Below are 26,492 nucleotides of genomic sequence, written 5' to 3' on the forward strand. Positions count from 1 at the left end.
AACCCTTTATTTATAATCTAGGTACAATTTGTTTGCTAGATTTGAAGGATAAATTTTCGTTTTTATCACGTAACTTTGAATATCTTCTGAGTTTCCCACTTCTACCCTCTCACTTATCAGTTTTATTTTTATGCCATTTTCCTTCTATTTTGCTAACGTCATTTCATTACAACAATTGATTCAAGAGTATCGTTACACTTGAAACCAATACAAACTGTGAAGAAAGACAACAATAAAGTTAAACCACAATATTACTGAAAGTTGCATATTGTAACTATGGAGACCAGACATTAAAATAAAAGCCGAACTTTGAGAAGAAAGAACAAAATTTTATTGCAAAAAATTACCCACCTTACATTCCACGGACATTTCGACCAGCACAATTTGTAGGTATAAAGTTTTGTATAAATATTTTAATTGTATATTCACATAAGATCATTCTATAAATCTGAATTAACTTCTTGAAATAAGAAACAAAAGTCAGACAAGTGGTAACATTCACTTTACTCTACAACCTGTGAGGCTTAGCAATTAGGGTGAGCAAATACTGGGCTGTTTTAGATAGTGTCGTACTGAAAAATTAAGAAAAAGGGACCATTTTCTAAATCAAAAAATATTATTTATCACAGTAATTAAAGTAGGGGAAAACTGTTTTCATTGTGCTAAGCAAACATTATTTTTATCTATTAAATGTGGTACGTTTATATAAAATTAACAGTGTTTTAAACTCCTTTTCTGAAAACTATATTTATATATTACATCAATAAAGATATAATCAAACCTTCAGATATAGTCCTAATGAAAGTCGGGTTTTTGTTACGAGGACAATACTTTAAAATTTTGTTCTTTGATAAACAAAGGTTTGTCGAACGTATCGTAGTTATTTTTATAATTGTCTGAATTTAGGATACCAAAGTGGGAATTTTTTATAGATTTTATTTTGTGGTGCCATTTAATAGATAGTGACATAATGTATTTATTATTTCGGTCACATAGATACAAATATGCACGTCATGTCCTTTAGATAATAGTAAGATTAGAAAATATAACGTAATTCTTTGTATTGGATTTACTAAAATATTTATTTTCAACATAATATAATGCTGTAATTCTTAATAGATAGCCTATACCATGTTGCTGTATTGTTAATTAACTGTGCTTTTACTTCGTGATTTTAGTAAATTTGGGATAATTCTATCTATATAACTCACAATAACAAATTAATATACTGTGATGGTTTACCTGGTGTCGTCTCATCATCAGTCATGTGTCTACGACATTTTTCTTTCTAAGTTCCCTCAGGTATCTTTGGAATGTTTCTTTACGTTGGATGACAATGAATAGGCAATGATAAGGATTTTAAATGTGGTAGAGTTGTCAAGAATAACCACGATTTTTATCAAGTAATTATTTTAGTTAAGAATAATTAACGGACAATGTAACATAAACATTTTTATTTAATAATAGTTCTTTTAAAAGAATTATTCAGGGCTTAAACACCAAGGACGAATATAAGAAATAAACTTATAAAAAGTAAAAAAGGCAGATTTCTTTATTTTCATCATGAAAAAGTTACTGAGTCGATAAAAAGTTACTTTATCTTTCATAAGAAGGTCCTTTTAATGTCTGTATTGTGATTCAAAAGTGCAAATTAATTAGGTACATAGAGTTTATGTGGTGGAAGAGAGAACTGAAGACCTTTAGCTAGCACTGATTTACACTGATTATTTATGCTATAATTACCTAGGTTAACAATCTGGTCGTCAGGATGAAACTAGGAATGAATGCTGTTAGTCAGTCAACTCAGCCTCAAATTGTGGACATGTTCACAATGGACAATTTGTCTTCGTTCCATTGGTTCCACTTGTTTAGTACATTACTGTAATCAACACTGTTAACAACGATCCAAAGGTTAGTACAGCACAAGAACGAACTCTACACACTGGATGAGAAGAAACTGGAAGGAAGTGCCCGACACTCTGAATGAGAAATAACTACAAGAAAGAACCCTACACACTGGATGAGATAAACTGGAAAAGAAGTGCCGTAAACTCTGATTAAGAAATGCCAAGAATAAAGAGCCCTACACACTGGATGAGAAGAAACTGGAAGGAAGTGTCTTACACTCTGAGTGAGAAATGCCTAGAATAAAGAACTTTACACTCCGGATCAGAAGAAACTGGAAGGAAATGCCCTACACTCTGAGTAAGAAATGACTACAAAGAAGAATCCTACACACTGGATGAGAAGAAACTGGTAGGAAATGTTTCACACTCTGAGTGAGAAGAAACTGGAAGAAAGTGCCCTACACGCTGAGTGAGAAATAACTACAAGAACGAACCCGACACACTGGATGAGAAGAAACTGGAAGGAACTGTCCTACACACTGAGTGAGAAATGAGTACAAGAAAGAACCCTACACAGTGAATTGGAAGAAATTGGAAGGAAGTGTCTTACACACCGAATGAGAAATGACTACAAGAAAGAACCTTAGACACAAAATGAGAAGAACCTGGAAGGATCTGTCCTAAACTCCGAGTGAGAAATGCCTTGAATAAAGGCCCTACACACTGGATCAGAAGAAACTGGAACTGTCCTACACTCCGGGTGAGAAACGCCTAGAATAAAGAGCCCGACACAATGGATGAGAAGAAACAGGAAAAAGGTGCTTTACACTCGGAGTGAGAAATGCCTACAAGAAAGAAACCTACACACTGGATGAGAAGAAACTGGAAGGAACAGTTCTACACTCTGAGTGGGAAATGTCTACAAGATAGAACCCTACACTCTGGATGAGAAGAAACTGGAAGGAAGTGTTCTAAATTCGGAGAGAGAAATCACTACAAGAAAGAACCCTACACATTAGATGAGAAGAAACTGGAAGGAAGTGTCCTACAATCTTAGTGAAAAATGACTACAAAACAGAACCCTGCACACTGGATGAAAAGAAACTGGAAGGAACTGTCCTAATCTCCGAGTGAGAAGTACCTAGAATAAAGAGCCCTACACGCTGGATGAGAAGAAACTAGAAGGAACTGTCCTAATCTCCGAGTGAGAAATACCTAGGATAAAGAGCCCTAAACATTGGAATAGAAGAAACTGGAAGAAAGTGCACTACACTCTGAGTGAGAAATGACTACAAGAAAAAGCACTACACACTGGATGATAACAAACTGGAAGGAACTCTCCTACATTCCGGGTGAGAAAAGCCTAGAATAAAGAGCCCTACACACTGGAAGAGAAGAAACTGGAAGGAAGTGCCCTGAACTCTGAGTGAGAAATGACTAGAAGAAACAGCACTACACACTCGATGATGAGAAACTGGAAGTGCCCTACACTTTGAGTGAGAAATGCCTCGAATATAGAGCCCTACACTCTGGATGAGAAGATACTGGAAGGAAGTGTCCTGCACTCTGAGTGAGAAATTAATACAAGAAAGATCCATATACACTGGGTGAGAAGAAACTGGAAGTGTCCAACACTCTGAGAGAGAAATAACTACAAGAAAGAACCCTACTCACTGGATGATAAGAAACTGGAAAGAACTGTCCTACACTCCGGGTGAGAAAAGCCTAGAGTAAAGAGCCCTACACACTGGAAGAGAAGAAACTGGAAGGAAGTGCCCTACACTCTGAGTGAGAAATGACTACAAGAAAGAACCCTACTCACTGGATGAAAAGAAACTGGAAGTGCCCTACACTTTGAGTGAGAAATGCCTCGAATATAGAGCCCTACACTCTGGATGAGAAGATACTGGAAGAAATGTCCTACACTCCGAGTGAGAAATGACTACAAGAAAAAACATTACACACTGGAAGAGAAGAAACTGGAAGGAACTGTCCTACACACTAAGTGAGAAATAACTACAAGAAAGAACCAAACACACTCAATGGGAAGAAACTGGAAAGAACTGTCCTACACTCTGAGTGTGAAATGACTACAAGAAAAAAACATTACACACTGGATGAGAAAAAACTGCAAAATCTGTCCTAGACTCCGAGTGAGAAATGACTACAAGAAAAAACCCTACACACTGGATGAGAAGATACTGAAATGAACAGTCCAACACTCTCAGTGAGAAATGACTACAAGATAGAACCCTACACACTGGATGAGAAGAAACTGGAAGGAACTGTCCTTCACTTCGGGTGAGAAACGCCTAGGATAAAGAGCCCTACACACTGGAAGAGAAGAAACTGGAAGGAAGTGCCCTACCCTCTGAGTGAGAAATGACAACAAAAATGAGCACTACACACTGGATGAGAAGACACTGGAAGGAACGTTCCTACACACTAAGTGACAAATAATTACAAGAAAGAACCCTACACACTGGATGAGAAAAAACTGGAAGGTACTGTACTACTCTTCTGGTGAGAAACGCCTAGGATAAAGAGCCCTACACACTGAAAGAGAAGAAACTGGAAGGAAGTGCCCTACTCTCTGAGTGAAAAATGACTACAAGAAAGTGCACTACACACAGGATGAGAAGAAATTGGAAGGAAGTGTCCTAAACTCTGAGTGAGAAATGCCAAGAATAAAGTGCCCTACACACTGTATGAGAAAAACTGAAAGGACGTTTCCTACATTCTGAGTGAGAAATGTCTGGAATAAAGAGCTCTACACTCTGGATGAGAAGAAACTGGAAGGAAGTGCTCTCATGCTGAGTGAGAAATAACTACAAGAACGAACCCTACACTCTGGATAAGAATAACTGGAAGGAACTGTCCTACACACTGAGTGAGAAATGACTACAAGAAAGAACCCTACACAATGGATGAAAAGAAACTGGAAGTGCTCTACACTACGAATGTAAAAGACTACTAGAAATAACTTTAAACACTGGATGAAAAGATACTGAAAAGAAGTGTCCTACTCTCCGAGTGAAAAATGACTACAAGAAGAAACACTACACACTGGATGAGAAGACACTGGAAGGAACGTTCCTACACTCCGGGTGAGAAAAGCCTAGAATAAAGAGCACTACACACTGGAAGAAAAGAAACTGGAAGGAAGTGCCCTGAACTCTGAGTGAGAAATGACTAGAAGAAACAGCACTACACACTCGATGATGAGAAACTGGAAGTGCCCTACACTTTGAGTGAGAAATGCCTCGAATATAGAGCCCTACACTGTGGATGAGAAGATACTGGAAGGAAGTGTCCTACACTCTGAGTGAGAAATTAATACAAGAAAGATCCATATACACTGGGTGAGAAGAAACTGGAAGTTTCCAACACTCTGAGAGAGAAATAACTACAAGAAAGAACCCTACTCACTGGATGAAAAGAAACTGGAAGGAACTCTCCTACACTCCGGTTGAGAAAAGCATAGAATAAAGAGCCCTACACACTGGAAGAGAAGAAACTGGAAGGAAGTGCCCTGCACTCTGAGTGAGAAATGACTAGAAGAAACAGCACTAAACACTCGATGATGAGAAACTGGAAGTGCCCTACACTTTGAGTGAGAAATGCCTCGAATATAGAGCACTACACTCTGGATGAGAAGATACTGGAAGGAAATGTCCTAGACTCCGAGTGAGAAATAACTACAAGAAAGAACCAAACACACTGAATGGGAAGAAACTGGAAGGTACTGTACTACTCTTCTGGTGAGAAACGCCTAGGATAAAGAGCCCTACACACTGAAAGAGAAGAAACTGGAAGGAAGTGCCCTACTCTCTGAGTGAAAAATGACTACAAAAAAGTGCACTACACACTGGATGAGATAAAACTGGAAGAGAAGTGCCCTAAATTCTGATTAAGAAATGCCAAGAATAAAAAGCCCGACACACTGGATGAGAATAAACTTGAAGGAAGTGTCCTACACTCTGAGTGAGAAATGACTACAAAGAAGAACCCTACACACAGGATGAGAAGAAATTGGAAGGAAGTGTCCTAAACTCTGAGTGAGAAATGCCAAGAATAAAGTGCCCTACACAATGTATGAGAAAAACTGAAAGGACGTTTCCTACATTCTGAGTGAGAAATGTCTGGAATAAAGAGCTCTACACTCTGGATGAGAAGAAACTGGAAGGAAGTGCTCTCATGTTGAGTGAGAAATGACTACAAGAAAGAACCCTACACAATGGATGAAAAGAAACTGGAAGTGCTCTACACTCCGAGTGGAAAAGACTACTAGAAAGAACTTTAAACACTGGATGAAAAGATACTGAAAAGAAGTGTCCTACTCTCCGAGTGAGAAAAGACTACAAGAAGGAACACTACACACTGGATGAGAAGACACTGGAAGGAAGTGTCTATACTCTAAGTGAGAAATGACTACAAGAAAGAACCCTAGACACAAAATGAGAAGAACCTGGAAGGATCTGTCCTAAACTCCGAGTGAGAAACGCCTAGAATAAAGAGCCCGACACAATGGAAGAGAATAAATTGGAAGGAAGTAACCTACACACTGAAAGAGAAATGACTACAAGAAAGAAACCTACATACTGGATGATAAGAAACTGGAACGAAGAGTCCTACACTCTGAGTGAGAAACGACTGGAAGAAAAAACTCTACACACTGGTTGAGAAGAAACTGAAATGATGTGCCCTACCCTCTGAGTGAGAAAAGACTAGAAGAAAGAGCACTACACACTGGATGAGAATAAACTGGAAGGAAGTGCTTTACACTCTGAGTGAGTAATAACTACAAGTGAGAACCCAACAAACTGGGTGAGAAGAATTTGGAAGGAAGTGCCCTACACAATGAGTGAGAAATGACTACAAAGAAGAACCCTACACACTGGATGAGGAGAAACTGTCAGGAAGTGTTTTACACTCTGAGTGAGAAATTCCTAAAATAAAGTGCCCTACACACTGGATGATGAAAAACTGATAGCACGTTTCCTACACTCTGAGTCAGAAATGAATGGAATAAAGAGCCCTACACACTGGATGAGAAGAAACTGGGAAAAAGTGGTCTACACTCGGAGTAAGAAATGCCTACAAGAAAGAATCCTACACACTGGATGAGAAGAAACTGGAAAAACGTTTACTACACTCTGAGTGAGAAATTCCTAAAATAAAGAGTCCTACACTCTGGATGAGAAGAAACTGGAAGGAACTGTCCTACACTCCGGGTGGGAAACGCCGAGAATAAAGAGCCCTACACACTGGATGAGAAGAAACTGGAAGGAAGTGCCCTACACTCTGAGTGAGAAATGACAACAAGAAAGAACCCTACACACTGGATGAAAAGATACTGGAAGGAACTATCCTACACACTAAGTGAGAAATAACTACAAGAAAGAACCCTACACACTGGATGAGAATTAACTGGAAGGAAGTGCTCTACAGTCTGAGTGAGAAATGACAACAAAAATGAGCCCCACACACTGGATGAGAAGAAACAGGAAGGAACTGTCGTAAACATTAATTTAGAAATTACTGGAAGAAAGAACCCTACACACTGGATGAGAAGAAACTGGAAGGATGTTTCCTACACTCTGAGTGAGAAATGCCTAGAATAAAGAAACATACATTCTGTATGAGAAGAAACTGGAAGTGCTCTACACTCGGAGTGAGAAATGACTACAAGAAAGATCCCTAGACAATGGATGAGAAGATACTGAAATGAACAGCCCAACACTCTCTCAGTGAGAAATGACTACAAGATAGAACCCTACACACTGGATGAGAAGAAACTGGAAGGAAGTGACATACATTGTGAGTGAGTAATAGCTACAAAAAGAACCTTACATACTGGGTGGAAAGAAACTGGAAGGAAGTGCTTTACACTTTGAGTGAAAAATGACAACAAGAATGAGCACTACACACTGGATGAGAAGAAACTGGAAGTGCCATACAGTCTGAGTGAGAAGTAACTACAAGAAAGAACCCTACACACTGGATGAGAAGAAACAGGAAGGAACTGTCCAACACACTGAGTGAGAAATAACTACAAGAAAGAACCCTACACATTGGGGGAGAAGAAATTGGAAGGAAGTGTCATACACTGAGTGAGAAATTACTACAAGAATGAACCCCATAGACTAAATAAGAAGAAACTGGAAGGAACTGTCCTACACTCTGAGTGAGAAATGACTACAAGAAAGAAACCTATATACTGGATGATAAGAAACTGGAACGAAGAGTCGTACACTCTGAGTGAAAAATGACTAGAAGAAAGAGCCCTACACACTGGATGAGAAGAAACTGGAAAGAAGTGTCCTACACTCTGGGTGAGAAATACCTAGAATAAAGAGCCCTAAACATTGGAAGAGAAGAAACTGGAAGAAAGTGCACTACACTCTGAGTGAGAAATGAATACGCGAGAAAGCACAACACACTGGATGAGGAGACATTGGAAGGAACTGTCCTACAGTCTGAGTGAGAAATCACTACAAGAAAGAACCCTACATACCGGATGAGATGAAACTGTAAGAGAAGTGCTCTAAACTCTAAATAAGAAATGCCAAGAATAAAGAGCCCTACACACTGGATGAGAAGAAACTGGTAGGAAGTGTCCCACACACTGAATGAGAAAATACTGCAAGAAAGATCCCCACACACTGGGTGAGAAGAAACTGGAATTGTCCAACACTCTGAGAGAGAAATGACCACAAGAAAGAACCCTACACAGTGGATGAGGGGAAACTGGAAGGAACTGTCCTACACTCCGGGTGAGAAATGCCTAGAATAAAGAGCCCTACACAATGGATGAGAAGAAACTGGAAGGAAGTACCCTACACTCTGAGTGAGAAATAACTACAAGGAAGAACCCTTCACACTGGATGAGAAGAAACTGGAAGGAAGAGCCCTAAACTCTGGGTAAAATCTAACTGGAAGGAATAGTCATATTTCGAAATTCAAAATGGATGCCTTGAACATTAATGTAAAAGCTGGCAATACGGCGCGCTGCGCAAAGACGATCGGTGATTCCAGCTTTATTTACAATGGGTTTAACTTAGGATATTGAAAGTAAAATAAACATAGAAAATTTATAAACCACAGTGTACATCTTTCTGACTTTCATACGAGAAACACGTAAATACCTAAACACCTTAGTGCTCCACGATAGGTTAGTTACAAAATATATACAATTATCGAGATTGTTTTGTATTGCACAAATACATATCAGTCAATTGATAGCGATATCTATAAAGTTATCCTTATCAGATTATACGAGTTTTCAAACATATTTACAACTCTGCTATTTTTTCTTCTACCCAAGGAGGAAGTGAAATACTGTCAAGGTTGGAAGTATCGTGCAGAAAGTGTAAAGACATCTTGGTCCACATTTCAGTAGCCAGTGTATGAGATTTACTTAACCCTTGTTTGAAATTACAGCAGGTTAATAATCCAGAACTTAGGTTTCCTCTGTATGAAATTATTTGAAAGCAAAGGAAAGAAATTGGGATGTAAAATTGATCAGTTTAATACCATATACTTACTTAGTATATCACTTAAAGTGATCAGTTTAATGTCATATACTTATTAAGTTGAAAAGTTTTTAGAAACTAATGAATGTAAAACAAAATACCAGCATACAAAAAACAGTTAACTGGTTATTGAAGTAATATACTTAAAGTAATACCTGCTAATTAATAAGTGTTTTGTTCCAGAAATGATCTTTTTATCTATAATATTTTACTACTTAGTACAAATTTATATTTAAAACCATTCTTTTACAACTTTTCACAAAACTTTTCTATGGATTTCGTCTTCTGAACAACTCGCATACAGAATCTCAAACCAAAGAGTGTCTACCATATAGAATTTAACACACTTTTCTTTAAGTTTTAAATGTAGAAAAATCTCCTGGTGTACATATCACATTTAAACTTACCCTTGGCCAATCTGTTTTATCATAGAATATTTTTATAGGAATCGCCCATTGAAACAATACTTTTTAACTTTTTCATAATTTTTTCATCTGTTATTTTCCTTTTCTTTGACAAAATATAATAATATAACAATTCGCATGCCATACAAATATGGTCAACAAATATTACTTGTAATGATTGCTGTAAAAAACATTCGACATTGCACTATCAAATTTATGACCAAAGTTGAATCTACTTAAACAAAAGATCAGTGTTATGTTTCACAGGCAGAAAGATTCATTATGAAAAACGTTCATTAATCAGAACCGAATACACATTCACAATTATTTATCGTGTTTTACAAGCGTAAGAATTTGTTGTAATTTTCTACCATTTATAACATGTTGCATAAGTAATTATTATTTAGCATTTTCAATCCCTTATGTAATTTTTCGCAGTAGACTTTTAGTAAAAATTAGGTATGTTTTCCATATAAATTGTCACAAATAAATACTTTTTGTTGTTTTAACAGGAGACCAGAGAAGTTGCCACGACTTAGTTTGGATATAACTCACAATACTGAACGTAACATAGATGAAATGATGATGTCAACAAGTTTAATGTCCGAAATTTTCAGATTTGTTATAACTGCTGTATATATTTTAAATTATTGCTGATATTTTGAATTAGTTGGTTTTAAAGTTATTTTGTTCTAATTCTTCCTCATTACTACAAGTCTTCCTCTACATAAGGTGCTAAATGTTGGTCAAGTCACATCTTTACTACGATTATATTAAAATTATGTTCATGTTTAACTAACAGATGTTTGTATAATAACAAGCAGGTGCTCGTTGAAACAATTCAATTGTTGCACAGTTGGCAAAAATGTTTTGTTTTTTAAGCAATGGGTGCATGTAGCACAATATAGAGCGCCAAAGTTCGCTAAGTAGTTGTGTAGATTTTCCAGCTGGATTCCACTGTTTCTTGTCATTTTATTGAGCGCAAGAAGAGACCACTACCGAGGTGAGCATTTTTTGACAGTTGTCGTTTCTACACGAAGTTTCAAAGGGATTTTATTCGACATGATACAATAAAATAATGCATGAATAGAATACCAACATGAAAAAAATTACATCTTTAAACAGTTACTTATATTTGGTCGACAAATTAAGTCCTCTTTTTCTGTTGTTATTTCTTTTTTTCTTTCGTAAAATTTCCTCATAAAACGAAACATTTTTAATAAGATATATTTTTCTCGGATTGACTGCCTCCCAGTGAAACAGGATAAGTCTTCACATTGATAATGCTAAAAATCAGTGAACACAGCATATAGCGTGTTGTGGGTATGCTATAAGATCTTTGATTGCTTAGATTTGTTTTGCGTTTGAAACTGGTTCTGTGGCAGATCCTAAACGCGGTAGGAGAATTCTGTTACAAAATAAGAAATTTTCTTCATCAAGTACGTAGTTCTTTCATAATCTGAAATATTTAAAACATTTAATTATAAAAGGCCGCGCAACCGTAACAACGCAACATGGGCCAAAGATTGATTGATTTCAACGGTGCACATCTCTAACAGCTCTAGCGGCACGAGTTAACAAACATAACGATCTTGCGCGGCTTTTGCAACACTTCGTGACCTTCCAGTAGTCCTCACATAATTAACCTCATTTAGTCACAATAACAATATTGTTTTCCAGCACTGCATCAGCAGGTCTGGTTACTTATGGAAAGCAGTTGTACACAGTGAACCCAAAGATTCTTGCTTTAATTATATTCTCTATTTCTGTCAAGCAACTATTGTTAGTTTATTCATACACCCTCAAGTCCTTCCTGCATATCCTAAAAATAATTGTTGAACATTTACTTGTCTGATTTAATGGCTCCTCTTCAGCCTAGGTAATGACATGTGTTTGGATTTTGTCTCTAAAGCTATTGTCACTTTAAGATTTCTTTATGAAGTGTCTTTTTACTTTGGTTGTACGTAAGAATTCTTATATTACAGATAATATTTATATAGCAAGGATAGCCCACTTGTTACTTTGCGCGAATTTCACAACAAACCAAAGAGTTTTACATTTCAGCTTTAACAATATTATGTTTTTCCATTTTCAGTAAAAATCTTCTGTGTACCAGTTCTACACTACAATTCCAACATTATTATCCCTTTACGGCCTCAGAAGCAATATTTTCTCTCAGTTCTATATCACAGTTCTAACAATATTATATTTTTTCGAGCCTCGGTAGGAATTTTATTTTTCAGTTTTACATCAAAACCAATTTACAGAACAAACATTATTATCTTCTTCCAATCTAAATGTCCCCCAGTGGCTCAGCGGTATGTCTGCAGACTTACAACGCTAAAAAACCGGGTTTCGATACCCGTTTTGGGCAGAGTACAGATAGTCCATGGTGTAGCTTTGTGCGTAATTCAAAACAACAACCAGTCTAAATATACTATTACTAAGTTTTCAATTTATAAACATATTCCTGGCCTATAACTTGGATTCACAGAGAAAGCGGACTGTCTAACTATTTGATTGATGGTTAATTGTAGATTTAGACCATTAATAGGATAGAGTTCTTTGATCCAATGCTAACTTAGCGTGTTTGTCACCACAAAATATCTAAAATCAGCATCAAACGGGCCATCATTACAAGTGGTGTTCGAATCATATTGTCCCCTCCTCTATCTAACAAGAAGTTACCAGACCAACAATGCTAAAAATTGAATTTCAATATCGATTGTGCAGTTGCACGCTAAACAACCGACTGATCAGCCAATTGAATCATTTTGTAAATGCAAAGTTACCGTTGTGACTTTTTTTTGTCTTTCTGTGACTAGATTGTCGTGTGTTCTTTGCTGCATTTTTACAATTCGATTCCGAACAAACAGTAGACCAGTGTGAGCCCCATATCGTAAAGAATTTTGCATTTTTACATAACATATAGGATTTTCTAATACACACAAAGTTAAAATGAAGTTAGTTAGCCATTCTTTGTAAATTTGAGGAAAGAGTACCGGAAAGTAAACATTCCATATTATTATGAACAATACTGGTATATGACGGAGGCTAAGAAGAGTTATGTGAGTTAATTATAAAGTAAATACATAAAGCGCCATACAGTTTAGTAGTGGTTAACTGCATAATAGCTTACGCATGCGTACTAATAATGGTTTACTCATGCTTAAATTACCAGCCTTAAATAATTACTTTTAAAGTAGTTAAATGAACTCAAATGTTACACAGGTAAATTGATAGCGATATAAAATTATATAATCAGGACTCTATCTTACATATTGCTTGATAATTTTACGAAGTTTCAATGAATAGCCGTGTTTTTTCAAGGGTTTTCTAAATGTCATTGTGTTTGAATGTTTTTCAGGGGGTGTGTGATCAGTTGAAAGGTGCTTGCTCCCTAACCTCTTCACTTCGTTATCCAAACTTTTTAATTTGTCTTGTAACTGGGGTAACGAAAACTGCGTCAACTCTTTTAGATTTTCACATAGTTTTCGATGACTAAGGTACACCTTTCAACCTAGTAGTAGTCGATTTAGCAGATTTTCGTATTTTAAAAGCTTCACAGCTCTTGTCGATTTAGCAGATTTTTCAGGGGTCGATTCCTCTTTGAGCAGATAAGCTTCATAGCTCTTGAATTTTGCCGGTTACAAGTGGCGACATCTGTAGAGAGTTTAGGAAAGATGTTTTGCCACATTGATCAAATTCGACCCTCATAAAATAAGAAAATACCTTTGTATGTCCGTGGTTATCAACAGACTTAAACCAGTGTGGCAAAACAATGAGGAATAATACTACACATGTATAAAGTTATACAGTTATAAAGCAAAGAAGTATAAAAAATCTATCCCCATGTTAACGGATATGGCTGTAATCTTGACCCAAAGTATATCAAATTTCGGCTATATCCATTCAGCTGTTTATGATAAATCGTGCTGAGAAACACACACAGAAATAAACACACTGGGATGAAAACATAACCTTCATTATCTTCAATGGCAGATGTAATGATTGGTTTAAACCCAGGAGGTTACTTTCTATTTTTGGAGCAAATGGAATTCTGTAACGTTTTTTGTGTGCAGGAAAACATTTTGTTCACTGCCTTGACTGAGAATTTAAATGAACTGTCAGTACAGGATAAATGTCAGCTCTGTCCACAGATTTAGCTGCTGTTTCGTCAGTCCTTTTTACATAAAAACAGTTATGGATATACCCGACACATAACACCCAGATATTTTCAGTTACCTAATTTTCAGTGTTTAATTTTGAAAGCACACAAAGTTTAGATGCCTTGTAACAGGCTGGGTGCACGTAATCAGACGCATTAGTTTTCATAATCCAGTCGAAGTTAAAGAACTGGTACAAAAACTGTTAAACACACGAGTTCTATATAACCACGTTTACTTGGTTAGAAATATTTAATGTGGGAAGATATTGTTCTATACTCAAAGAAAAACTACTTATTTGTTAATTTTTTGTAACGTTTATCAGATATATTAGTGTTATTGTTTGTTTGGGGAAATTTCGTCCAAAGCTACACGAGAGCTATCCACGCTAGCCGTCTCTAATTTAATAGTTTAAGACAAGAGAGAAGACAGCTGGGTTTTACCACCCATCGCCAACTCTTAGGCTAGTCTTTACGAAAGAATATTGGGATTAATCGTCACATTATAACGCCACCACGGCTCAAAGAACGATCATGTTTGATGTGACGGGGATTCGAATCCATTCCTCTCATATTACGAATTGAACGCTCTAACTATGATGTTATGTCGGGCCATTAGGCCTAGAATCTAGATCTAATTGTTTAACGGGGCAACGCTTGAATTGTAACCTTACGATACATTTACATTTATATTTTATAGATCATATACCAGTAAATATATTTTAATGCATGATTCTGTCCAAATAATCACACTTTTCATGAAACAAGCAGGCTACTATAGGCTACAGGCTGCTATATATAATTACAGTTTCGGAAATATGTGTTGATGATAAATATGTAATTAATGTGTTAAAATGAGGCAACATTCACAGTTTACAACAAAAGTTTATTTTCGTGTCAGTTAACTACTGATCCAGATTTACAGTAAAATTGTAAAATATAAGGACAAACACGGTTATTAAATTTCAAGTTGTTCACAAATTAACAAAAGTTTATATACTAATGCTATATTTCAATACCAGCCTAAATATATATAATAATAACTGTGGGCTATTGTTTTAGGTAGGATTGTTTGATCTGTATCAAAAATTATTCCTGTTCTCGAATCTCTTGTCGTTCTAGTATTAATATTCATGATGTCCTGCGATGACACAGCAGTATATCTTTAGGTTTAAATTTCTAAAATCAGGGGATAAATTCCCCTCAGTAGAGACAGCAGATAACCAAATATTCATGACAATTTCATTCTTCGAAAGAAAATACTTGTATTACATTCGTGTATGTTTGTATTGACGTCAGTCACAATGACTTACCATTGTATGGGTTTTCGGTTATCTAGAAGGCCAGGACTTGACTGCACATTGCACGTATGTACACTCTTGTGCAAATTAATTGAAACAAGACGGAAAATTACGATTTTTTCAATTTTTTTGCGTTTTATTTCTGAGAATCCAAAAATTACAAATTAATACATGATTTGACCGCCTTTATGTTTCAGCAGATCATTAATCCGCTTTGGTATCGAGTCCACAAGTTGACTACAATCTTTGCTAATTTTTGGATCGCGGTACTACACCTCAGTTATGGTCTCAATTAGCTTATCTTGCGTAGTACAGTCTTTTGCCCGAAGTCTTTCGTTACAAATCGCCCAAAGATCTTCAATAAGATTTAAGTCCGTAGAGTTTCCAGGCCAGTCCAGCACCTTTATTCGCGTTGTAGTCATAAAATTCTTCACAAGTTTCGATGTGTGGTACGGAGCCAGATCTTGCTGAAAAATGCCAAATCAATCAGGAAATCTCTCTTTCAATTCTGGAACGACTATTTTCTGCAAAACTTCGACGTACTGTGGTTCTCGCATTATACCTTCTACTATATGTAGAAGGGATGTTTTACGAACTGATTGATGTGAGATTCTCGAAGTTTCTCATCTGGAGATCTGCGAACATGCAGACTTCTTTGACCCTGTACGAAGAAATGAGTCTCGTCACTGAATAACACCTTCCTCCACGTTTCTTGCGTGCAGTTCTTGTATTTCAGACCCCATTGATACCGTTGTTTTGTCATTGAGTTGATAAGAAGTTGTTTTTTGACTGGTGCCCTTCGACCGACATCAAGAAGCCTACGACGAACCGTTGAAGAGCTGATTTTTATTCCTTTGACCTCAAAATCTCTTTTTATGGCGTCACTTATTTTCCCTTAATCTTTCACACACTCCCTTACCACGTACGCGTCGTCTCTTGGCGTTGTTTTTCTTTTTCAGCCACATCTTTCTTTACGTTTCGGACTGATAGATCCGGTACTCACCTTGGCCTGGATTACAGCGCTGACTGTCGATAGGCTAACACCAACAACGTCCGCGATTTCCTTGTAAGTCATGCCGGTGTACTAGTGCAGTGTCACAATCTTTGTACGCTTTCTAGGAGTCACGTCCATTGTGTATGACGGTTAAAAGACGACTGATTAGCAGTAAAACAAATAGCCTCATTTTTGAAGAAAGTCTAACGCAATTTCGAATGGCGTAATATTCCTCAAAATTTCGTCATATATCCCAAAATAGATCGACCGTACTGCAAAACATAGCTAATTACGCCGTCTGTGTGAAAAATGAGTATTAAAGGAAATCAGCGGGTCCATCGAGCCAACACCGGCCGCCATGCTGAAAATATTGTAAAATGACCATTTCTTTCAATTAATTTGCACAAGGGTGTAACAGGAATATGATTGTGTTACGTGCAGCAGCCACATTATTCTTAAAGGTCATTCTTGTACCTTGTTCAACCAAGTGCAACAAAACCAGTTGGCATTATTACATGATTCAGTTCTAAGCATTTACTACTTTTAGAACCTCACGTGAGAGACTGGTTTCCACAAGACCAGATAATTACTCACTTCATCACCGAGTGTGAGCAATTTAAACCTTTCACTAAGTGTCATTAATGTGTTGCTATTGGTGCAAATAATACGAAGACCTTGACTAGCAAAAACAAATATTTCATTTTTGTGTGTTTTTATAACTAGTATAAAATATTCACTCTCACCGTGGAACTCTAAGATTCTGTCATGATTCACAAAGACCTTAACGCACCAATCAAATGTCTCCTTTATCTTGATTACTTCTATAGCTACCTTGCTGCCTCAATGCGTCGATTCATTAATTGATTTGATTGTTGCAAGATCCCAAACTTAATACAGTTTAACTCGTTTAATTAATGTAACGAATGGTTCAAGGAATCAACGGTCTGATTTGAAAAGAACTGTAGTTCTATTGTATCATCAACATTGAAACTATAATAATTGTATACATTTAGCATCCAAAAGTAATCATATACTTTAAACATCAACAAATATGGGGAAAAGTGATTAATAGTTTCACTGTGTGCATATAAAAAAAGTTACATGTTTTTCGACACATTCCCTAGCAGCACAGTGGTATGTCTGCATTACAACGCTAAAAATCAGGTTTCGATACATGTAATGGTCAGAACACGTTGTGTAGTTTTGTGCTTAACTACAAAGTTTCTCGACAATGGTCAATTACTAACTCAAAGTATTTATGAATAAAAATATATTTAATGTATCATTATTTTATGCCAATTACAACTACGACGTTCATTTAAGATTTATTTGACTTTGTTTTGTTTGACTTTTGAAACCTGGATTCCATCGTTTTAATTCAGCAGACATGACACTGGGTCACTAGGGGATTTGACTTTGTCCACTTAAATTATTGTTCTATTATTAGAAATAGGTTTGAAGATAGCGTTATGGTTTTGTTTACCTTTAATCTTTCTGTCGTTTGGTTCTCATTTTCTAGGTAGAAAACGTTATTGTTAATTGAAACAACGGAAAGGGTTGGAAGGGTCAAGTGATTTTTTTTTTGTAAGTATATACAACAGTAAGTGGTTAGAATGGTCAAGTTATGTTGTACAAGTAAAGAATGGACCAACAATTGACGTTACTACATTGTTCTCCACAATTCTGTTAAAAGGTTCAATTTCCATTATAAATTCATTAATTGAACAATTGTGTTATTCTTTCACAGTATCGGAAGAAAGAAACTTTAACTCCAAAATCATAAAAGATATATTAAGTTTCGGTATTTATAATAATTATATGTTTTTCAATAACAATTTAAACAATAATAGGAGTTTCAATGGACGCTAACTATTCTACTTGTATTGCAAATTTATACAGTTATTTTTATGAGAAAATATTTTTTAAACATTACCTAAATCCAAGCATCTATGCTGACAGTCAAACTTTCTAGTTTCTTAACAACACCATCTATAGAAGTTGCTATAGCAGCTTTATACTGAGATTTCTGCTGTTGCTTGTTGGTAATGGACTTCCGTTCTTTCGCAACGTTACATATTTTATAACAAATATAACATTTCTTTACCCATTTGTCTGTTAACCCCATGTAACCTTTGGTAGACTCCTGTTTTTAGTCAACTACCAGTTTTTGTTTTAAATAATAATCTCTTCAAAACAAGACAAACGTATGTACAAAAATTATTTACACCATGAAATATCACAGTTGTATCCAAAACTCTAAATAATTAATGTTTATTTTCAAATATCCATTTGGGCTGATTCAATTACTTAAGAATATAATTGACAATATAAACTATTTTTCTCACAGTACTTACTTTTACTCACAGTACTATTAGTAAATTATTCACTCAGTAACTTACTGAGTTACAACATGGGTTACAACAGTTGTATCATAACTTTAAAAAATTGTCTACTTCTCATCAAAATCCACAGAGAATGGTTCAATTAATATAGATCCTCCTTTTACAATACAAATTATTATATTTATTAAACTTTGAAACTAACTTTATCATATCGCTCGATATGGTTAATTATTCTCACACCAGCTAACTTCACGTTTTCTCTCATTGACTAATTTTCTGAGAAAAGAACAATTTTTCTCAATCTGGCTCACAGTTGGTTGATAGCCCATATATTTATAAATTGTTCATTGAGGCCTCAAACTTTCTGTAAACTACGCAATGACGTTTGAGTGTAACAATACAAACTTGAGGAAACATCGAAAATACAGTAGAATCGAGTAACTTGGCGTCAATAATTGACTCACACTATGTATGACTCTTACAACGTTGGGCCCGGCATGGCCAAGCGTGTTGAGGCGTACGACTCGTAATCTGAGGGTCGCGGGTTCGCATCCCCGTCGCGCCAAACATGCTCGCCCTTTCAGCCGTGGGGGCGTTATAATGTGCGGTCAATCCCACTATTCGTTGGTAAAAGAGTAGCCTAAAAATTGGCGGTGGGTGGTGATGACTAGCTGCCTTCCCTCTCGTCTTACACTACTAAATTAGGGACGGCTAGCACAAAGCTACTCGAGGGCTATCAAAAAATCATAGCAAGAGTGTTGAAAGTGATTATTTAAGTTTGTTTGTATAACGTGGAATGTTTGTTTGTTTGCCACGTTATACAACCAAACTTAAATAATCACTTTTTTTAAATCAATAAATATTAACTCACCAAATAAATTGAATAATAACTCTTAAACTAAACAGTTTTGTATATCCAAAAAATATTAATTACTAATTTGAAATCATTTTTTCCCCAACTTGTGTGTCTACAGTGAAGTTATAATTTATAAAGCTTCTGTAATAAATAATCATTTTCTTTGAAACAAACATGTATTTTTAACGCGATAAAACAGACAATTTTTAAATACTCTATAACTTTTTATTTTCTATTTACATACATTTTATTTTAATTTTTTTATCGATGTGAAGTTTGTGAAAATTCGGGACAAGAAAACATAAATCGAGTTCCACTGTCTCTTGTTAGTGAAGAAAATCGTCCGATCATAGAAGTTCTTCTGTTGTTGTCTTGCATCTGGCTTTCTAATTCAGTTAAACACTTGTCAAAAAATTCTTGTAGATCTAAATATGTTTCAGGGGCTTACTTTTCTCAATTTTTCTTTCTACTCTAGACGTCTGAACACTCGGACTCTGATGATTTCCTTTCATGAAACAAATCTCGCAGTTCTTTGAAGTAAAGAGGTCTCTTTGATTTATATTTCTTAAATTTTTTGTTACGTCTACAATGTGAAGGTACCTCCTTCCTTTCAGTTAACAGAGTTTCTGATATATATGAAATTATTGGTTGATATTTATGAGGCTGTGTTGGTATAAAATATTTTGTATGTGATCCTTCAAGACTCGTGATAATGTTTGTTATTTCATTTGAGACATTACTATTTTGGATGTCCTTCCTGTTGGTAAAACATTCGCCTTTCTTTCTCTCTAAAAATAACAAGAATCAGGATAGGTTGATGTTAGTTATCATTATATAGAAATTACCTCTTGGAAATTAATACAATGAAACTACCGATAACTGGGCTATATCAATTTAGTGGATCTCAATTAAAATACGTTTCCGAACAACACTTTTATTGAAATATCCAAATTTTGAGCAAACTAATTGACTCTATAAATTGATTTCTAATAAGTAAAAAGGGAAGGGAATGTTTATCTTATGCATATCGAAATATTTTCCACTTTACTTTGGGGAAAAACTCTGTAGAAAGTATCATATTTTTCTAGTACTAAACAGAATAAAATGTAAACAATTACTAACAAGCGTTATTAGAAATTTGAGAATTTCAAAAATAATCAAACTGAAAAAGAAATTGAAATAAAAAAACGTTGGTACTAACAACTATACTTTTGAGAATGATAAATTGCGTGATGTATATTTTAATTTAGTTGCTGCAATTATCGAGAATTTCACTCTACGTTGTTTTTGTTGGTTTTTTTATCAGAAAACTTCAAAACGGACTATCTGTGGGCCTGGCATGGCCAAGCGCGTAAGGCGTGCGACTCGTAATCCGAGGGTCGCGAGTTCGCGCCCGCGTCGCGCTAAACATGCTCGCCCTCCCAGCCGTGGGGCGTATAATGTGACGGTCAATCCCACTATTCGTTGGTAAAAGAGTAGCCCAAGAGTTGGCGGTGGGTGGTGGTGACAAGCTGCCTTCCCTCTAGTCTTACACTGCTAAATTAGGGACGGCTAACATAGATAGCCCTCGAGTAGCTTTGTGCGAAATTCCAAAACAAACAAACAAAACTATCTGTGTCTGCTCACCAAGAGCATTAATACCAGAATATTAGAGTTATAAGTATTCGGTCGTATTACTGGGCTGCACCAGATGTCCTTAATCTACAGGTGCCTTTGTATTTAAAATTCGAATATTTTAATATTTGTTTGGAAGCAGTTTAACATCGAGATGGCGCTGCGAAATTCATCAATATCGATTTGAACTAAAACACAAGAACAATACAAACACGATAATAATGATGCTTCATAAAAAGTAAAATAAAATACATTTTTAAACTCTATGTGGTGCGTAAATGAGTCCAGTGTTTTAATTAGAAAGTTTCTAGCTAGCATAAATGTCAACTTGTTAGAGAATTTCTGCTGTTTAAAATTTTGGCATGACGAAAGGGGTGTTTGAACATCAGATAAGAAACATCAAAGTTCTACAGTTATCCAAGCAAAGAAAATTTGGCTAATGCCGGGTTGTTAAACAGCAAAAGAAAATAAGCAAATATAAATGTCCCGGCATGTCCAGGTGGTTAAGACGCTCGGCTCGTAATCCGAAGGTCGTGGGTTCGAATCTCCGTCACACCTCTGGGAGCATTATAATGTGACGGTCAATCCCACTATTCGTTGGCAAAAGAATAGCTCAAGAGTTGGCGGTGGGTGGTGATGACTAACTGCCTTCCCTCTAGTCTTACACAACTAAATTAGCAATTGTAGTATATGAAGGATGGAAGTCCTCACATTATACATCATACGTATATATGTCTCTCTACTACTAAATGGAATAAGTACAACCCAACTTTACGAGGTAATGACTCATAAACAGAGTCATACAGTACAAATCTATAGAATAAACATTTATTAAAGGTTTGGAGACGGCTTGAATGGTAATGAAGAAAATATTATTAAAAACTAGCACAAGTACTAGTCCCCTGGACGGAATTTACGTAAATTCATAATTAATGAAAAGTCATCTAACGACATGAAGAATTGTCTCCCTTATATATGACCAATTCAATGAAAACCATGAGATAAAATACTGATAAAACGCCTTCCTTTCCCCGTAGCGGGCTTAGAACTATAATTTGAAATAGCTTTTAAAATGGCCGTTTTAAAATGGCCATATTAGAAGCATCTTTCATACATCTTCCCAAATGTTAATACAGTAGAAAATATGTAATTTTTACAATTTTGTTGTTCATACATTTCACTTTATACTTTGAGTACATAGATGAACAAGAATATCAGGTTATACTTTTGTTGCTAAGCGACATGGCATAAAGTTGTTGTATTCCTATACCAAGTTAAGATTCATCCGTAACTGTGTCAATAGCGCAATAATTGTGAAAACACATGACTCATAAACAGAGTCAATAGAGTACAACAATTTCAAAATGTTTTGAGATGGCTGCAATGATAAAGAAGAAACCTGTATTATATGTATATATCTACACACAACGTCTCTAGAAGCTGTTATCAAGTATCCATTTAAACCGACTACAATTTCCTTCTAAAAATCGATACCGCACCATTAAATTGAAACGTTTCTTATGAGGTGGAAGATTAGAGTGTAAAGTTTATAGCCTTAATACATTATATTTAAAACGGTGTCTAAACTTCACGCAGAACACCAACATAAAATGTATAGAAAGTAAGTAAATATATGTGACTGAAGGTATATTACATTCTTGTTATGTTCGTCTATTTGTGCTCTACCCACCACAGCTATCGATAGCCGGTTTCTAGCGTTGTAAGTCCCAGACACTCGGTATGAAATGTGATGACATTTCCCGTTATCACAATACTTACTTTAGGAAGATGAAAATTCTGAACTTTTTTGGCCCTCTTCTCTTTTACACTTTTACATTTTCTCTTCTCGTTTCTAATAACAGTCTGATCTTCATCTTTTTGTGGTACAAGTGAATATTTAATTTTTGTTCTGTCATCTTTATTTGTATGGTCTTCTGTGTTAGCTGATTTTACTGCTTCACATCCACAAGAATTGCACTTCCAAATAATGACACTACAAAAGAAAAGCGCGAATAAATAACATAGATGATTTAATTTGACTGTTATTTGTACATTAGTGTTATGTCAATTAAAAATGGAATATAATTATAATCTAGAAATAATAATATTTAACAACGACAGCCACAGAGACGTTCTCTCCCCCTGGAGATGAAAAAGTGATCCACAATTTAAGCTTTAAGTGAATCTCCACACTTAAAATACACTTTATTGTAAACTAATGATGCTAATTTCTCCTTACTTATTTCTTATTAATGCAAGCGTTTGTAACCTTTTGATTATTTATCATTCTAATTAAAATAAAGTAACTAACATTTTTTTTTATTTCTCAGCCCCTATAAATTCATTATTAAGTATATACACACATGGTTCAACTATTAATAACATAGAAATTATATTAAGATCTATTCAACAAAACATAAAAAAATACTGTTTTGTTCTTGCCTTAAAGAAATGAACAATAGTGGTACTCCTACTGCAGCAGTTACCAATGGAATCGGATATTCTAACATGGATGGTGCTGAAATGGAAAAATACAAGTTAAAAAAGAAAGTTAGTTTAGTGCAATTTGTTTTTGTTATATGATAGTATTGGAGGAGGCTACGTTTCATTTAGTATATTTACAGTGAAAATAACAAGATAACCACAGCGTTCTAAGTTACTGGAATCGAAGAAGTTCCACTCTTTATTCAAACACGTATAAGTTTAATGCACATGGATAAAACATTAAGGGTAAAGAAGTGTAAAGTATCACTTTAGATTTACTTTCTTCCTTGATAATCCAAGTAAAGATATTAACTTATCATATCTTATGACAACCAAATACACTGACTGTGTTTTCATATCAAATCAGGATAATCATTTGATGCGTCACATGACTGACCACCATTACAGCAGATATATATATTCGTAACAATGCAAAAGTGACGAGTTCTCAGACTTCCAAGGATGTATGATTGTTGACACTGACTTACTAGCAATTTGTAAACTGAATACTGTTTATATGTTTCTCTATTCAAAGAAATCTGTAATTAGTGTGTAAATGAACTACAAACGAAAGAGAATATATTGGAAAACTATCGGTAACAATTCAAAGTTAAAGTACATGGACGGTCGTTTTGTTGTAAACAAATCTAAAACTCTGCTCTAGTCAACCAGTTTTTTCTAAAATAGTCAAGGTTTAAATAATACAACAACACTAGGAGGAAAAAATACTTATGACATACAATTACTGGTCCAAAAACTTACTTCAGACAACAGAAAAGCTCAAACTGTGAACAGTGAATTAGTGGGAATGATAGACGTGGTTTGGTGAATCATGTTTTACCTAAGTTACTATGAGTGGTGAAATGGTAAGAGATTTATTATTTAGAATAGAAAATAATGTCCACAATGTACTGGAATATTATAAGAGATCGGGTCTTCACACCTTTCTACATTTTTTACCTTCATGAATGAGGGAATGAAGAAATTTAATGGGAAGAAAGAACAACACGCGTCAACACAAACATCGTCACAGTAATATTTTTACATCACGACATTTTGTCACCAACCTTTCCACACATATTGTCTCACGTTAAAGGTACGTTTTACATAATTTTATATGTAGCATAACTCACTTTTCCTTGAGAAGGAACGTATGTTTCTTCCTCCGTTTCTGTTTGACTTGGATCTAAGAAAAAGTTTGAAATATAAACAATGTTAACAATTAAAAATAAAATAATGGATGAAGTATATAATAACTAATTTACTGCTTAGTTTGTTCAAAACAGTTTTTCCTTTTTCGATTTATTTAAAAATTAGAATTCACAAATACTGATCACACATATAAACGCTTTAAAGGAAAGCACAACTTACAACACAGGTTATTTCTCAGTGTGAATCCTTCAGGACATTGGTGGTTTTCACTAGGTTGTACGCATGCTAAAATAAAGTATACGATTTTTTGTAGTTCAAGTATTGTTGACATAAGAAATAATATTTTGCACTGTTTGTTTGGAATTTAGCGTAACACTACATCATGGGCTATCTATGCTCTGCCCATCACGGATATCGAAACCCGGTTTCTAGCATTGGAAGCACGCAGACATTTTGCTGGGCCACTAGGGGAATTTTTGACCTGATATGACACTTTAGGCTCATAACAAATTATTAACTACTTTTCTTCTTGAAAGCTCATACACTGGAAATCCTGTAAGGTATAAACAAAATCTAACAAATATAGTTGATGGCTTATCTTGTTCTTTATCTACTGTATCGTAAGTCACAGGAAGTTTCAAATCAATGTATTTTCATAATTAATAATAAATAAGGATTTACAATGCTAAAGTTGAGGGTTCGATTTCCCCTCGGTAGGTACAGCGGATATCTCTTTGAAGCTTTGCTATATGAAAAACGCAAATTTTGGTAATTAAAGGCCCGGCATGGCCAGATGTGTAAAGGCATTCGACTCGTAATCTGAGGGTCGCATGTTCGAATCCCAATCACACCAAACATGCTCGCCCTTTCAGCCATGGGGGCATTATAACGTGACGGTCAATCCTACTATTCGTTGGTAAAAGAGTAGCTCAAGAGTTGGCGGTGGGTGGTGATGACTAGCTGCCTTCCCTCTCGTCTTACACTGCTAACTTAGGGACGGCTAGCGCAGATAGCCTTGTGAAGTTTTGCGCGGAATTCAAAAACAAACAATCGTAATTAAAAATTTATATAACATGACTGAACGGAAAATAAAGTGAAGCGTGAGAAAGAACATAAACTAAAAAAATTAAAATTATTAACGAAATCATGTGTGTTTTCTGCTTTACGGAATAGCGAATAAACAACACGCAGTGCTGTATTTATTGTTGAATTTTTTTTCATTAACATGTGACGTGTTTAATATTAACTTCCAACAAATGAAGATGTCTACCCAGATCAGAATTAAAGATATGCTCAGTAACAGATATAGTTAATGAAATAAGCTCTTCAAACTTTCTTATTTCAAATGATAAGAATGTATTGTTTCATCGCTTGGATGTGAAAAGTGGCTAAACAATGTCTCTGAATACCAGAACTTGGCTGTGTGTTTGTAACAAAAGAAACATTTTTCTGCTATAACACTGTAGCACTTTATAATTTCAATATTTTCACAGACGATTAAAGAAATCATTCAACACTTTTGATTTTTTAAACTTATTTGTTCTATGACTTGTAAAGAAAACAACAAAACCTTTCTAATTTCTAACATAAGGTTATCTCGTTTTCTGACTTCACGGAATGTCTAATTTCATTAATTGTGTAATGCTATTGATTACATTTATTCATATATATATATATGTATTTAGTTATTGTATATAATAATAATAAACCAAAAATTATTTCGTAATGATAAATTTATATCCAGACAAGTTTGATTTTCAACGTTTTAACACCTCAGGTTTAACGCGGAAACAATGGC

The 26,492-nt window shown here is 35.3% G+C and overlaps 1 protein-coding gene and 1 long non-coding RNA gene across 4 annotated transcripts in view; one reads left to right on the top strand and one right to left on the bottom strand.

Moving 5' to 3' along the window:
• The window catches only part of LOC143235350 (uncharacterized), a 281,246-nt gene that overhangs the window by 16,056 nt on the left and 238,698 nt on the right, over positions 1-26,492 (top strand). The gene's annotated exons all lie outside the window — the stretch shown is intronic.
• Positions 19,602-23,571, bottom strand: LOC143233083 (uncharacterized). Its single transcript, XM_076468967.1, has 3 exons — positions 23,501-23,571; positions 22,838-23,051; positions 19,602-20,232 (listed from the first exon to the last, which is right to left on the bottom strand). The coding sequence occupies exons 1-3, from the start codon at positions 23,566-23,568 to the stop codon at positions 20,164-20,166; spliced, it is 351 nt and encodes a 116-aa protein (XP_076325082.1). The 5' UTR covers positions 23,569-23,571; the 3' UTR covers positions 19,602-20,163.

Source organism: Tachypleus tridentatus, chromosome 12, assembly GCF_004210375.1.
Source record: "Tachypleus tridentatus isolate NWPU-2018 chromosome 12, ASM421037v1, whole genome shotgun sequence".
NCBI lineage: Eukaryota > Metazoa > Arthropoda > Merostomata > Xiphosura > Limulidae > Tachypleus > Tachypleus tridentatus.